Source organism: Takifugu flavidus, chromosome 2 (genome assembly GCF_003711565.1).
Source record: "Takifugu flavidus isolate HTHZ2018 chromosome 2, ASM371156v2, whole genome shotgun sequence".
Lineage (NCBI taxonomy): Eukaryota > Metazoa > Chordata > Actinopteri > Tetraodontiformes > Tetraodontidae > Takifugu > Takifugu flavidus.
In genome coordinates this window covers 1,799,809-1,814,366 of record NC_079521.1, presented here as the reverse complement: position 1 = coordinate 1,814,366, position 14,558 = coordinate 1,799,809, and the positions used below count along the sequence as shown (strand labels likewise).

Genomic DNA, 14,558 nt, shown 5'->3' with positions numbered 1-14,558 from the left:
CGTGCCTTTTTTTTCCCTATTTGGAATATCTTTTTGAGTGAAATAAAGTGTTCTCGAGTGTGAACTCTGAGAAACACAGCGAGGGGCATGATGGACACGGTCTGAAGTGACACGGGTGTGAAATGATGTGTCGCAGCACGACACTGGGGTGGAAGCCATCTTTTTTGCTACGTTTCCTTCAGGGAATGAAGCGACTCTCAAAACTAATGTAATGTATATACAGTATGTGTTTGATCATATTTACATCATTGGCTATGAAAATCAGTAAAGATGGAACTGAAGATAACTGGAGCTCATACAGCAAAGAGCAGGATTTAGAGACGCTGTCAGCCTCATTCTCATCCTCTCTTGACGCTTGTGACAATCCCCACAATATTGAGTCCAAAAGTTTGAGTCTGTAACAAACAAATGTAAAAAAAATGGACATAATTTGTCATTAAATTGAAGCATAAAATCTAAAACCAAAGAAGGCCCTAAAAATGAAGTAAAATCACAAAGAAAGGATAAAAAGACTGGCAATTTTAGCGAACCTAAGGAAATTACAATCCATTTGGACTTATTCCGTCAGAACCTAAACCAAGAATTTGAAGACTTTCTTTGAAAGAACCTCATTTGTTGTCAAATGATTTAGTTCCACAATGTGACATGTGTCTATATGCAGGAACAACATCCAATAATCCAAAGTAATGCACTGTATCGCGTGTTGGTTTTACTGGACCGGTCTTTATTTCACAGACCATCAAAGCGACCTCTCCTCTTGGGGACCCAAGAGTAACCTACAACCTGGCCGATGGAATGGTCCCTGAGACTAACATGCCAGTCCGCTTCTACCTGACCCCCAACCGTGAGGACGGCTCAGCCTCCATCCTGGTAGCAGAGCCCCTGGACTACGAGACCACCAGGAACTTCATGCTGAGGGTCCGAGCTCAGAATGTGGCTGCGGTGCCGTTGGCAGCCTTCACCACGGTGTACGTCAACGTCACAGGTGGGTATCTCACTGCGCTGGTTCGTTAGCCCCAAATAACGAGGTCAGACACGGAGCTGCCAATGGTGAAAGTTGCTGACGCGTTGATTAAAATCATTTGTTAGAAATACATTTAAAAACCACATTGACAAATATGCACGATTTACTGGTATTAGCAGGGACTGACTGTCTTTTTTAATTTTAAGTTTCAACCAATAAAATGTGGAGTACCTTACTGCCAGCCTTGTCTCAGCATCGTTGCTATGATACCGCCATTATTTTTAAGCTTTTTTTAAAATTAAATTCCACGACGGTTGACTGTTTAAGTCCCAAAAAAGTGGAGAAGCGGGATCCTTTGGAAGGGAAGCACGAGTCAATCCCATTACTGTGCATTCTGACTGAAGCTACATTCTTCAGTTAGATTTATTCCACTTTCTTAATTTCCTATTCCACTAATCCAAATCATTTCCAGACTTTACTTCTAATCAGTTTAGGAGGGAACCATAAAGACCCTTACTGCCCCCCCCCCCCAATGAAAACATTGACCCCCCAAATCCGGGGGGGGGAAATGTCCGTTTTAATCTCTTTATCCAGTAACAAACACTGCTCACAAGGGGACTTTTCCCTCTGTAAAATCCACTTTGTGGTAGTTCAACTCCAGTCATCTTATTACTAACTAATTAACAAACTTAATAAACATAGTGGCCCTTGTCCTTTTGTAAAACTATCCACCCACACACAAAGATACATATTCTAATAAATATTGCATTGAATTGGAAAATTATTGTTTCATCTAGAATCCCTCCCTCCTCCTCCTCCTCCTCCTCCTCATCCTCCTCCCTCCTTATCTGTCTCAATAAAAGGCTCTCTGACTTCTTCAGAGGCAGCGTGGCCAAGGCATGGAGCTCTGTAATGGATTTATGGCCTCATTTCTAATTCAGAGGAAAAGACATTTGCTCAGAATAAAGAAACAAAAGAGTTTGAAGAATCATCTTGAAGTCGTGGCAGTCAAACGTTAGCCTGAAGTCAACCCTATTCACATTTCCCCTGTAATTAGTACACATCCAACGACTTCCAGTCAATGTTTTACATCCACTCGACGCAAAAACTAAAAGAGTTGTAGTTGAACGAGCAGTGATGGATGAAGTGGTGAGTGTCTGAAAGGACGGAGAAGACTTGATGCTAGCTGCTGCGTGTCTCACTGTCTCTCTCCGTCGTGTCCCTCCAGACGTCAACGACAACGTTCCATTTTTCACCTCTTCCATCTACGAGGCCTCCGTCACCGAGAGAGCCGAAGCGGGAACGCTGGTGTTCCAGGTTTCAGCCAATGACCTGGACTTGGGTCTCAACGGCAAGGTAAAAAAAATAACTTTTATTTATTCAAACGTTCTGGATCGTCGCTCGGCGAGCTGCTGTTTTTCAATCGCTTGGATTTGTCATCGATCTGCACAGATCTCCTACTCGTTGCTGGAGGATCGCAGCGGGGACCACCAGTTCTTCCGTATTGATCCAGAGCTGGGATTCATCTACACGCAGACAGTGTTTGATCGTGAGACCAAAAGCTCGTACCTGCTGGAGGTTCAGTCAGTGGACGGTCAGGAGTCTGCACGGCCCGGCAAACATGGACAACCCAACTCTGGTAAGAGAAGCTGGTCAGACCAGAGCAGAGGTGAGCCCGCTTAAACAGTCGTTTAGCTTAAATCCAGAGACGATCTGACGCCTTTACTGAAGCTGTAGAAGGAGTTACGCTGCTCCTGAACCTGAGGGGAGGAGCAGACCCGGTGCTGCTCTGCGTGACCTCACAGTTGAACCCAGAGCAGTTGCGTTTAATGCTCCGCTGGTTTCAGGCTCCAGGATGAAACCGATACAAACCGCCACCACAAAATATTCAAAATATTCATCAAAAGCAGCGATGCTCCGTGTTTTCCCGCCATCCCTTTTTCTCCACGCCGAAGCCCCCTTTTAGCCCCCCATTTATATGGGCTCTCTTCTTTTATTCTCTTTTACTAAATAAACGTAATAATGTTCCGTTTGCATGTTCCACCGACGGAGGGGCAGCGGATAATGAGCAGATGTTCCGACAGATGCGCGGACGAAGAGAGGTGTTAAAGAAACTGCAGTACAGACCCAGAATATATTTTTAATAAACATGTTCATATTTTATTAACGGGCGCTCTCTCTAGGTTTTTCTCACTCACTTTCAGGGTAATACAAACAGAAGTTAAATATTAATCAGAGCGGAGGCTGAGGGACGGCTCTGAAGCTGCGGGAGTGATTTTTTTTAACGTGGGCTGAATATTGGATGAGGTGGCATGAAGAAGAATCGGTGACGGGCAAATTAACAGACACTTAACGAGCGTGTGCGCACGCACGCGCGCACGAGCTGGCAACCACGGGCAGTCAGCGAGGGAACACCCGGCAGATTATTTCAGGGTATCAGAGTCAAGTCTGAATATAACACATCTCATCACAGGCTGAAGAGCTGCTGACCTCAAAACTCGCTGGTAACACACTTAAATGTGGAAAAATGACAATCCCCAAGTTAAAATCCCATTGCCACAAATGTGCACGGCGGCCGTGCGCTGGTTCTCGTTAAAAAGAAGGCCGGATCCCAAATGGTCCTGTGGGTCCGTGAGGAAGTGGAGGATAGAAAACAGAGGAGCAGCCGGAGGGCCAGAACAACAAATCCTGATTATAAGGAAACGCAGGCGTCCCAGTAACTCCACTGGTGTCTCCAGTCTTTTACACGGTTTTTATTATTTTGTTAAAGAGTGTTATCCCAGTAAAGGGAAATGATATAATAAATCCAGTAAATGTAGGAGTAATCCAGCAGCAAAAGCCGGCGGATCGTGTGTGGAAAGCAGGATGCAGCCGCTGATGGATGAATAAAGCTCATTTATTTCTCAGCGACACAATCGCGGCGCTCTAATGAGATCTCTCTCTGTCGATGACCTGGTGGATGGATGAAGGTGGGTCGCAGCCCTTCACCTCAACCCCCCCTTCATCCGCGGAAAATGGAATTTTTAGCCTGTGGCGGCAGCAAAGATGCACAACGGATCAAATCAAGTTTGACTTTAAAATCTTAAAACGAATGCGGACGTCACGCTTCAGTTTAAAAGGTGATAAATCCCATAATTAACGGCGATTAACCAGGTCAGAGATTTTACATATTTCCCGTTTGATTTTTCAAGCTCGTCTCTATTTGTTTTTTCATTTTTCTATTTTTTTATTTGACTGTTTTTTCACCTGTGGTTTTTCCTCTACGGTCTTTACACACACTATTCAAGCGTCGCCCCCGAAGAAAATTAATGTCCCAGTAAGGTATGGAAACACTGGCTTTAACCCTACACATCCATACGTCCTCCAAAGAAGCGAGAGTGTTGCACACTGGAGGCTGCTGACTGCTGCAGAAAACCCCCAGAAACAGAACTTTTACTCCAAACAAGATCTCCTACTTGTGGAGACGGAGCCGGACGAGTGATGAAAGAGTCAAAACATGGTCGAACATGCACCATTAGCCAAAGAGCGGGGTGAGGAGGGTCTGCTCATCCACTGTTTTCATCCTCCGTGCCTTTATTTACCTTTCTCTTCTCTTTATATTCTATATACCATCCCCTCCGCAGGCTTAAATATTTCATCACATCTAGATCCGTGTATAGCAAGTTGTGCTTGTTTTGATACCAATATGAAAGGAGCTGAAGATTGTTGCTTTCTCAACTAGCAGACCTTCACTGATGACCCCAGGGTGCTTTGTTTTCCTCTTCAGTCTGCAATTGGAGGCTGAAGGAGAAAAAGAACCAGCCTGCTTTAATGATAAAACAGGCTGAAACTGTGAAGATGCACCACAGATAGGAGGGGAAAAAAGATGGTTTTGTGTTTCTTTGAGCATGGCCGAGCTGGGGAAAGGTGATTAAATTGTTGCTATAGGGGCAGAGAAAAATGTTTGTTGTTGCGGATATCTGCTGTCTCTCTGTGCGTATTTCATTCTTTATCTTTTGTGTTTGTGTTACTTCAGACACGGCGTATGTCCGCGTTTTTATCAGCGACGTGAACGATAACAAGCCGGCATTCGCACAGGCGTCTTATGAGGTGGACGTGGACGAGGACGCCGATGTCGGATTTGCCATCCTCACCGTCAGCGCCAACGACGGGGATGAAGGTGGGTCACGTGGGAGACAATGTGGACGTGTGTGGATGTGAAGAGCTGACGCTGTCAATTCCAAATTCCACCAGTACGCTGCCGCAGCGTCTCTGTTCTCTGTCGCCCTAAATACTCTTTTTACTCCTCTGCTTTGTTTGACCCTCATTTAAAAAGAAGAAATGTGCGACCTCAAGCCAGCCTCTGTGCAGGCAGCCGATTATAATAACCTGTTGCAGAGGGGCAGAGAAAAAGCAGCCGCGTGTTTAGTTGTGTATTTGTGCATCCCAACCTTCTACGAGTGGATTTTGCTGCTTTTTTCTCGAGGTTTACCGCAGCGCTTGTGGATCTGCTCTTTCATTTAGTCTACAAAAGACATGTTATTCGACGACATGACCACCATTTCATTTTTTTTTTAAAAGGATCCCTCAACGTCAAACGCACGGATTTGTAGTCATTCAAGTCTTACTGGCGGGGGCATAAAAAACCTGCTCAACCCGCCAAAGTTCATCCCCCACAATGCAACACTTCCAAAAAGTTTTTCTATCCCCTAGAATGTCGAGGCAAACGAGATGTCTATTAGTTCCGTTTCTGTTTTTATTTTATTTTTTTAAAATTCTGTTTAAATCTTGCTTTTAAATATTTGAACAGCGCTATGAGCTTTTATTTTGGCGGGGCACTCATTTAAAATGATGGAAGGGGAAGGCCCAAGACCGACGCGTTGGCTGACTGAAAATAATGATTTGATGATGTTCAAAGAAGAAACCTTAAAAATCTGGAAAATCTGAAAGAAAAGCAACCACAGATCATCGCATTATATTATTTCTGTATTCACAACAACGTTGACGCGCCGCTGTGATGTTAGCTACTCATGAGTGGCGTGTGTTCCACCTTATTCCCTCCCTAGCACAGTCTTGTTGCCACAGTCAGACCTCTATTATTCTATGTGGAGCTTCCCTTTGATATTAATCATTAATGACCCCCAGAGAGAAATGGAGAGGGAGGAAAAAAGATTAGAGCCTCTTTTTTTTCCATTTCCTTTTTTCCATATTAAAAGCTCTGGTGACGTCAGAGTTATGAACCAGAGATAGTTTTTTTTTTTTCGATGTTTTTTTGTTTAAGACTGACAGACAAAAAGAAATCATCAGAGAGGGCTGAGACAAATTAAAGTAAAACCACTCTGAGACCTTTTAGAAGTCAAAAGTCTGGTGGTGAAACAAAGTTGAACAGAAAAGTGTGACGGAAAAACACGCTAAATAATGAACATGCTGATCAGACTTTGACCTGCAAGTGTAGCAGCTAGCAAAGACAAGTCCTTCAACCATTTGAACGGAAACGACACGACGGACACGAGCCAAAGAGATACTGTGAAAGCTTTAAAGAGGCTCAAACCAACCCAGCATCTTCTGCAGGAGTGTGTGGAGGGCTGCACCTGATCACTCTGATCGCCGCGTGCAGCCGCTAACAGCTGAGGATGTGGACCTGGGGGGGCTTTTTAGAGTCCATCTCTTTGATCGGTCCAAACGTCACATGTAAACCATGAAGTGAGAGCAGCGTTTCCACAAGTCTGTGGCCTTGGAAGATCAAGTCACTGAAGGATGAAGCAAACACGGGCTGCATCCACCAGCAAGTGACGCGACAATAAGTCAACAGCAATCTTTCAGAGATCAACAGCGGCATACAAACAGTGTCGCCTCATCGTGGCACTCAGCGCTGCGCAATAATGAACCGGTTACAGCTCACTTCAAGTCATTGTCGTAAAAAGAAAAAAAACAAGTGTTCATAAAGCACTAAAATGTGCTGCTGTTTCTCTGTTGTTCCTGCACGAGAACATCAACAGACATCCAGGGTGAAATCAGGAGAGAACATTGATTTTAACTTTCCTGACACCTTTTGGTCGTCTCTATTTTCATCCTTTATGCTACAGTAATGCTGTTTGCAATATGAGACCAACACACGGGTCAACATCATCCTCTCACACATGGTTGGAGAAGTTAGATAAGCGACTCTATCAACCTGAAGATCAGTTAGACCAAACTGAAACCACATCATAACGTGGAAAAAAACATAAAGCAGGAAACAAATTGCCTGGTGAGAAGATGTTGGTGTCACAGACATCAGGTAGCTGGCGTCCTCCTTCCTCACAGACTTTACAGCAGCTGTATAAAGGCCTCTGTTTGTGGGTTCAGAGTGTTATTAAGCATCTGTTCACAGACACAAACAATGTTATTAATGTATATATATACCAGCAGGGGAGAGGGAATCGAAGAGCAGCTATGCTTGAGACTATTGTGAATGAATCATGTTTGGAGGGACTAGAACCTTAAAGGATAAGGACCCCTCATTCAGTCGTGGTCAAGCTCTAAAATTAAATAAAAATAGACTTACAGGTAAGGTGACCAGCAGGTCAACAACTCGCCCTAATGACGTTACTGCAAGTGTAATAAAGGAGATCAGATTGATCCGAGCAGAATGATGATTTATCACATAGAAGAAGAGGGTTGAGTTATAACCCGGCCTCCCATGGACGCTGCCGCAGACCAGGAGGCGCAGGCCTCCGCGGAGACAGCTAGGACGGAGGGCTGTAGAGTGACAATGCTGAGCTGGAGGGAAAGACGGTGAGTGGACGTCTATATTGGGGGTCACGTTATGAAGAAAAGAAGAATCCTGCAGTCCTTGAGCCAGCGAAGGGTGCTAGTCCATAGCAGCCCACCCACACCATTCATGGAGGTTTCGAACCCTGAGAGTAGCAGGTATGAGGAGACCATTAAAACCTCCATACAAATGCTAATCTAATGCTGCCATGAGCTAATGGACTTGACCATTCAACTGGGTCAGCTCTGTCTGTTTTTTAATCTACTATTTTTATCTGTGTGGTTGTTTCTCCGGTGCACTTTTAAACATGACAGTTGTTGTTGTTGTTTTGCTTCTGAACAACGTCTGTTCCCAGAAACAGCTATAACAGGAACCCTTTTCATTACTATGACAACCAGCGGTGGAGGCTGTTATCGCTCTCTTGGCTCTGTTGTCTCATCTTATACAACGTAGCGATGACATTTACGTTTTCCATTTCAGGACTTTTTTTCCGGCTCCACATTTTTTAGGGTTGATTAGTGGAAGCATATATGTATCGAATACGGCGTCATTTTTATAAATGTAACTACCTGAAGCAACACAGGCTTCTTCCCTTGGTTGCGTGTTTGCTGAACTGGCGCCAGATTAGCTGCAAACATATTTAGAATTTGCGATGGGAAAAGAGCAGAATTGAAGATGAGTTCTGGCAGCTTAACATTAGAAAAATCTGAAGAGACGCTGGAACAGACACAAAGGATTCTGCTCCAGATGGGATGTTGTTGATAAGTGTGACATGCATGATGGCTTTATCTGCATCATCTGTGTGTGCATGTGAGTGTGTGAGTGTGTGTGTGTGTGAGAGGGGGAATTGGAGAGTGACATACACACAGGAAGAGAGAGAGTTTAATTCATCACAGCTCCTACAGGGAAATAAAGACTTAAAATTGGTCCGATTGGGAAAACACATATTCTTTGTGTACTTTACTAGTTGTGCTACATTTTAAGCTGCTACTTTGGTCCTTTGGGGCTCAACATTTTTTCTAAATACTTAAAAGATTGAAGAAAACAGAGGAAGAGGCAGAGAGAGGAGTCGGGGACACAATTGCACAAATCCCCTAATGTCTCATTTAAAAATGCCAACAGCCAGACGCTACAAAATGATCTGGATTACTGCACACTCTTTTCTTCTTCCTTCACTTTCATCTTGCTAATAAGCCGTGGATCCCGTCTCGTCTTCAGAGCTCTCTTTTTCCCTTTTATATCATTACGAGGAGCGAGCCATAACGTGTTGAGAGGCAGACTTCAGCTCCAGTAATTGCCCTGATAGGGAAACGTTGTTGATCAGAATTTTGGACTTTATTTACAAAAGGCAGCAAAAATAATCAGCTGTCCCTCAGCAACGTGAGGAATTGGTCAGTTTGTTTTATTTTAAATGTGGAAAGTGTCCATATTTTATTCATCTTCCCAGTTGCTCCCCACATATGTAAAAAGAAATCACTTTATATTTGTATTATGTGAAAAATAATTGCTGCCACCAAGACGTGTTTATGGCTACAACTGCGAAATTCAATTAAAAAAAGAAGCAGCAGAAAATTGAATATTAATTCATAGGAGCTGATTTTGGAGCGATCCTCTCTTCGCTATCTGCCAGCCGAAGCTCTCGGCCCGGTTTCAGCTCTGCTCCCACGTCCAAAACCCATCTGAAGTCATTTAAGCCTGAAAACAAAGCTTCGCTGGGGTGGACTGAAAAAGTGTGGAAATCCTGAGGGGTTGTTGTCTCAAACCCAGCTGGAGCGTTCCAGCCTAAACCGGATCAGGTGACTGAGGCAGCTCAGCTTCCCCTAAAATGTCGAATATGAACTGATCAAATATGTAACGTTGTGCTACCGTTTCAGGGATCACATCGCGTTGGAAGACGGGGGCCTTCAGAATTAGCTACATCAAAAGTCAGCTGATTCGATAAACCTTGCGTAACTTCTCACGCGGTCCCGCAGCATCGATGGTTTTGCCCGTAGATCGCGAGCATGGGCCGATTTGTCATTGCTTTGAAACCGAGACGTTGTCCTTCCCCTGGACGCTCGGCAACTGGGGGGGCGGAGTGGTGGGCTGGCCTCGGCCATGGCCTTCCGCCTGATAGTTGAAGGATAAGTCGAAAGGCGGAATTCTTTTTGATTGACAGCTATTTTGACATAAACAGGAGCTGGAGAAACAAAGCTTGGACGCTGGTGCTAGGACCAGGACAGGTCGTTGTTAGCAGGTCTGGTCATTCATACTGTTGGCCAGGACGCCAGCCTCCCCTGTTTGAGACTACAGCCCCCACGAGGACACAACTCCCTTATTACTGAGGGAGTGGAGTGACTTCAGGGAAAATCTTTATTTAAACTTCATTAAGTTTAATTACCCTATGAAAAACCATAGAAAATGAAAGCCCTCGTGGTGTACAGGAAGAGGCAGAGCACTGAGGACCGTCCACCTCACCAGCGACCGCTGTCATTTTTAATAGACACTCATCTTGTTGTCAATCAGTTAAACGACTTCATTTAATAGTTTAAGTCGTTCCAAAGACCGAAGCAGGTAAAAATCTGTCTCCCTTCTTGAGATCAAAAAGCTGCCGGAGTGCCTGCTATTATTTCATGTGTTCTCACCCCCATCGGCACCACAGAGACATCAACATTTCTCTTTTAAGAATGGTGGATCTGCTCATCCCGACGGTCAATAAAGCAAAGGAAACCATATTTGACCTTCCTGATGAGAGGACCATGAAACCAGCAACTACGTTGCAAATGAGCACACAACAAAAAAAAAGCTCTTCTACCAGATGTGGCATGGTGGCATCATCCCCCTCCCTCCTCCCAAAAATCCTATTTCATTTCAGAATATGAACTCTTCCCTCTGTGTGGACACCTCAGTAACAAGTCAAATTGTTGACTATAAAGTTGAAATCCATTTCAACACACTGACTCACACACACACACTTTCTGGTGTAATGTTCCAGTCAAAAGGCACAAAAGGTAGCGACGTTAGGTTTCAGTTTTCCAGGCAATAGTAAATGGAAAATGCACGTGAACGTACTCTACAAAGTGCATTTCTCCATTCTCTTTTGAGTGTTTGGATTGACCACAGCTCAGCAGCAGATAGCAGTAATATACTTTTGATAATGATGAATCTATCAAGAGATTAGTGTTATACGTAACCCCTGCAACTCCCTGTCGGTAGGAAAGAGAACGCAGGTTCCACATAAACGCCATCCACCATGTCCGACTCCAGCTTCCGTGCCTGCCAGGTTATCAACAGGAGGAACCCAGGTCGATCCCTCACTGTCATCCCCACTTTGGTTGCGTTCAGGCTCGAATTTGAAAGCCCTGAGAGGCGCAGCCATATTCCTGCCTGCTACTATTAGCAATTAGCAACTGTCTAGCATTGAGCAACTATTTTGTCTAGCGTTGACTGAGCCTGGACTTACAGCACCTGCACAAGTGCCCTGTCTATGTCTTCCTCTCCCACTTCACCGTCACTGTTGCATTAAAATGTAACCGACAGCCCAACAGTTTTCTCAAAGTACAGTAAAGGAAAAACCAGCCTCCACTTTTAATGAGTCTATAGCTACAAGCTTCGCCCAGCTGGATTTGGGGAAACTCTGAAATTCTTCTGAGCAGATTTCTGGGTTCTATAGGCAGCGTCAGTGGGCGGCTGCTTTTGGTTCTCCGCAACAGTGTTTCATGCGGTTCAACTCGGTCTCTGACAAAGCAACTCATGGACATTCTGAGCTGCCCACCTCATCATGGATGTGATCCAAGGGTCATGGTGCACCTCCAGGATTCACTGACCTATGGGGCCTTGATTCCCTCAAACACGCTGCATATAATTTGGGTATGAAGTTTCCTCAGAGAACCTCGCTTCTCTCCGTCTATAAGATATTTTCCTGTTGTTCTTTTGACCTTGTGACTTGTTTTGTACATTGACAGCTGTGAGGACGTCCTTCAAAACTACGCACAGCGAATTAGATTCACTACAGGTGGAAATTAATGCAGGTTCTGTTCTTCTACAGGTGGGAATGCGAAGCTGCGCTACCAGATCACATCTGGGAACACAGGAGGGGTCTTTGATGTAGAACCAGAGGTCGGCACCATATTTGTCGCCCAGCCTCTGGATTATGAACAAAACAAAAGGTAGGGAGCTAGTTGGAATTATTATTGGTTTCCTGGACCTAAGGAACTTTGAAGTAATAAAGATGATGTTATGCATATCAAAGCAAATGTATTCACCAAGTCTGAGAGAGTAGCCGATAACGATGAGACCAGGCTGGTGGGCACGCCATTAGTGTACTTTGATTATCAGTCATTAGGATTTCAAAAAAATGCTAAAGTCGCTACTTCATCACAGGTTCAACATACAAAGAATGACCACCACACACACACATCTACCAATCCAAGGCACCTATCCCACAAATCTTTGGACTGCAGAGTCCCTGCAGAGATAGAGCCTTCAGACTTGAGTGCAGTCTTGTTCAGAAACTTTGAGAGATGTTGACATTCTCTCCTTGAGAAGATGGATGCTGCACGGCAGCTCTATTCTCCCCGTCTCTTCTGTAAATGTGATACTTGACACCAGAAACGTGTGTGACATTAGAAAGCAGCGATGTGAACGCCGATGCTGAAACCTCTGCTCAGGTACAAGCTCCATGTCCTGGCTTCTGACGGGAAGTGGGAAGATTACGGAACAGTCGCTGTAAACGTCGTGAACAAGAATGACGAGGCGCCCGTGTTCACTGTGAATGAGTATTACGGCAGTGTGACAGAGGAGCTGGATGGACCCCCGGTCTTTGTGTTACAGGTACAAACCATCATTGTTTCTGTGGTCACAGTATTTGTTCCCCTTCCCTGTTTTAATGCCGATATTAACATTTCAAGCCTATTAAATATATTGGCAAAGGTTCATCTGATGTGGTCACAGTTCTTATCACAAATGATATTTGGACGGTTTAAAATGTTGGAACGATATCAGAGTCCAGCTGAGGAACCACCACACAAAGAGATTTGCTGAAGAAGTCTGTGAATGAAAAGAATTTAAGAATCTATCTGAAAGCTTTGGAAAAAAAGGGCCAAGTGGTCATAGATTTGTGCTGTAGTAGAATCAGATAGTGACCTGGATGTCAGCTGGATGCCAGCATGAATAAAACACACAATCTCATACTGTATTCCATCACTCTTGAATATCCAGCATACGTTTCCAAATGCAGCCATCACATTTTTAACAAGACTTAACACAATGTAGCAATAATTTTAAACGATATTCCGTGCATTATAAGCCAACCCGGTGCGGCCCCTCTATCCTCCACTTTCCATTTTTCTTTTTCATACTTATGAACAGAACACGAGTTCATTTTGTCTCTACATCACTCTGCAATTAATGTGCTTAATGGAAACCTCTTTGGGCTGCCTGGGGTGTAATTGCTGCTGATGTGTGGAGGATGAGTGTGGGAGGGCGCTGACAGAAGTGAGGCAGGAATGGTGGGGGTTGGGACGATCGCTATACCTAACGGAGATGTTAGAACCGCGCAGAGGAGCTGAGACGTGCTTCCAATCAAGTTATCAGTCAAGTCAGCAGCGTTTCAATAATTAAATAGTGCTTAAACAGTGAGTACCGGCTCAGCCCTCTGTTTCACTCCACCTGTGATGTTCCAGGTTTCCGCATCCGACCCAGATAAGGACGCTGACCAGGAGGCCCTCCGCTACTCCCTTCACGGCCAAGGTGCCGAGACAGAATTTATTATTGATGAGGTCACTGGCAAGATCTACGCCCAGCGGACGTTAGACCGAGAGGAGCGCGCTGTTTGGCGCTTCGTGGTCTTGGCCACGGACGAGGGCGGCGAAGGCCTGACAGGCTTCACCGACGTCATTATTAATGTGTGGGACATCAATGACAACGCACCGGTTTTCACCTGTGCACCCAGCTGCCATGGAAGTGTAGCAGAGAATTCCATAGTGGGAACATCTGTGATGGAGATGACGGCCACCGACCTGGACGACTCGGCAGTCGGCCAGAATGCCGTGCTCTCCTACAGGATAATGGGCAGCCTCGATAGCGCGAACATCCACATGGGAGCAGTGCCTACCTTCTCAGAAATGTTCACTATTAATCCTAGCACAGGAACCATCAGTGTGGCCATGGATGGTCTGGACAGAGAACAGGTTGAGTCCTATCTCTTGATTGTGGAGGCCAGAGACGGCGGAGGGATGACAGGAACGGCGACGGCTACCATTCAGATCAAGGATGTGAATGACCATGCACCAAGATTCACGGACCGCGCCTGTGTGGTGAGGATCTCTGAGAATGCAGAGACCAACGCAGAGGTCAGTCATAATCAAAGTCTTTTCCCGTCCCTCTAATTTCTAATGGTTAGATGGCCTCATCCTCTCAAAGAAAGTGCACGTCAGCATTATGTGCTAAGAGCTAGGAGACGCAGCTTATGATTAATCTTTCAAAGCATCAAGAACGTCTTGTCTTCTACTCGCCCTTGTCTTTTTGAGGGTTCCCTTTATTTCATCAATCTATTCAAGGTGGAATGTGTCCAGGTCCTGACAATACAGGATCATTTCCACTCTCTCGTCTGGCAAGTCAAGAGATCAAACAGGAGTTTTTTCATAAATGTGCATTTAATATGAATCGCTGCCTCCGTAGATGTGTGTTTTGTAGTGGCTGACATATAGATGTGAATGGTCAAGACTTTAACTTCCTACATGTAAGGGACAGAATGCATATATTCATCAACAGCCAGTACCTTTGTGGTAGATTTTCCATAGTACCATTTTAAAGACACTCGAGCTACGTCGCTATACAAAGGGTGTGTCAAGGCTCTGTCGTCCACCTGGACATTCTTGC

General features: G+C 44.9%; 1 protein-coding gene across 1 annotated transcript in view; it reads left to right on the top strand.

Moving 5' to 3' along the window:
- Nucleotides 1-14,558, top strand: part of si:ch211-186j3.6 (neural-cadherin) — a 168,120-nt gene that overhangs the window by 83,310 nt on the left and 70,252 nt on the right. Inside the window, exons 13-19 of the mRNA XM_057025565.1 lie at nt 736-985; nt 2,193-2,320; nt 2,417-2,603; nt 4,980-5,123; nt 11,725-11,845; nt 12,347-12,509; nt 13,361-14,029. Of these exons, the coding sequence (XP_056881545.1) occupies nt 736-985; nt 2,193-2,320; nt 2,417-2,603; nt 4,980-5,123; nt 11,725-11,845; nt 12,347-12,509; nt 13,361-14,029 (1,662 nt within the window). The remainder of the gene's footprint in view (nt 1-735; nt 986-2,192; nt 2,321-2,416; nt 2,604-4,979; nt 5,124-11,724; nt 11,846-12,346; nt 12,510-13,360; nt 14,030-14,558) is intronic.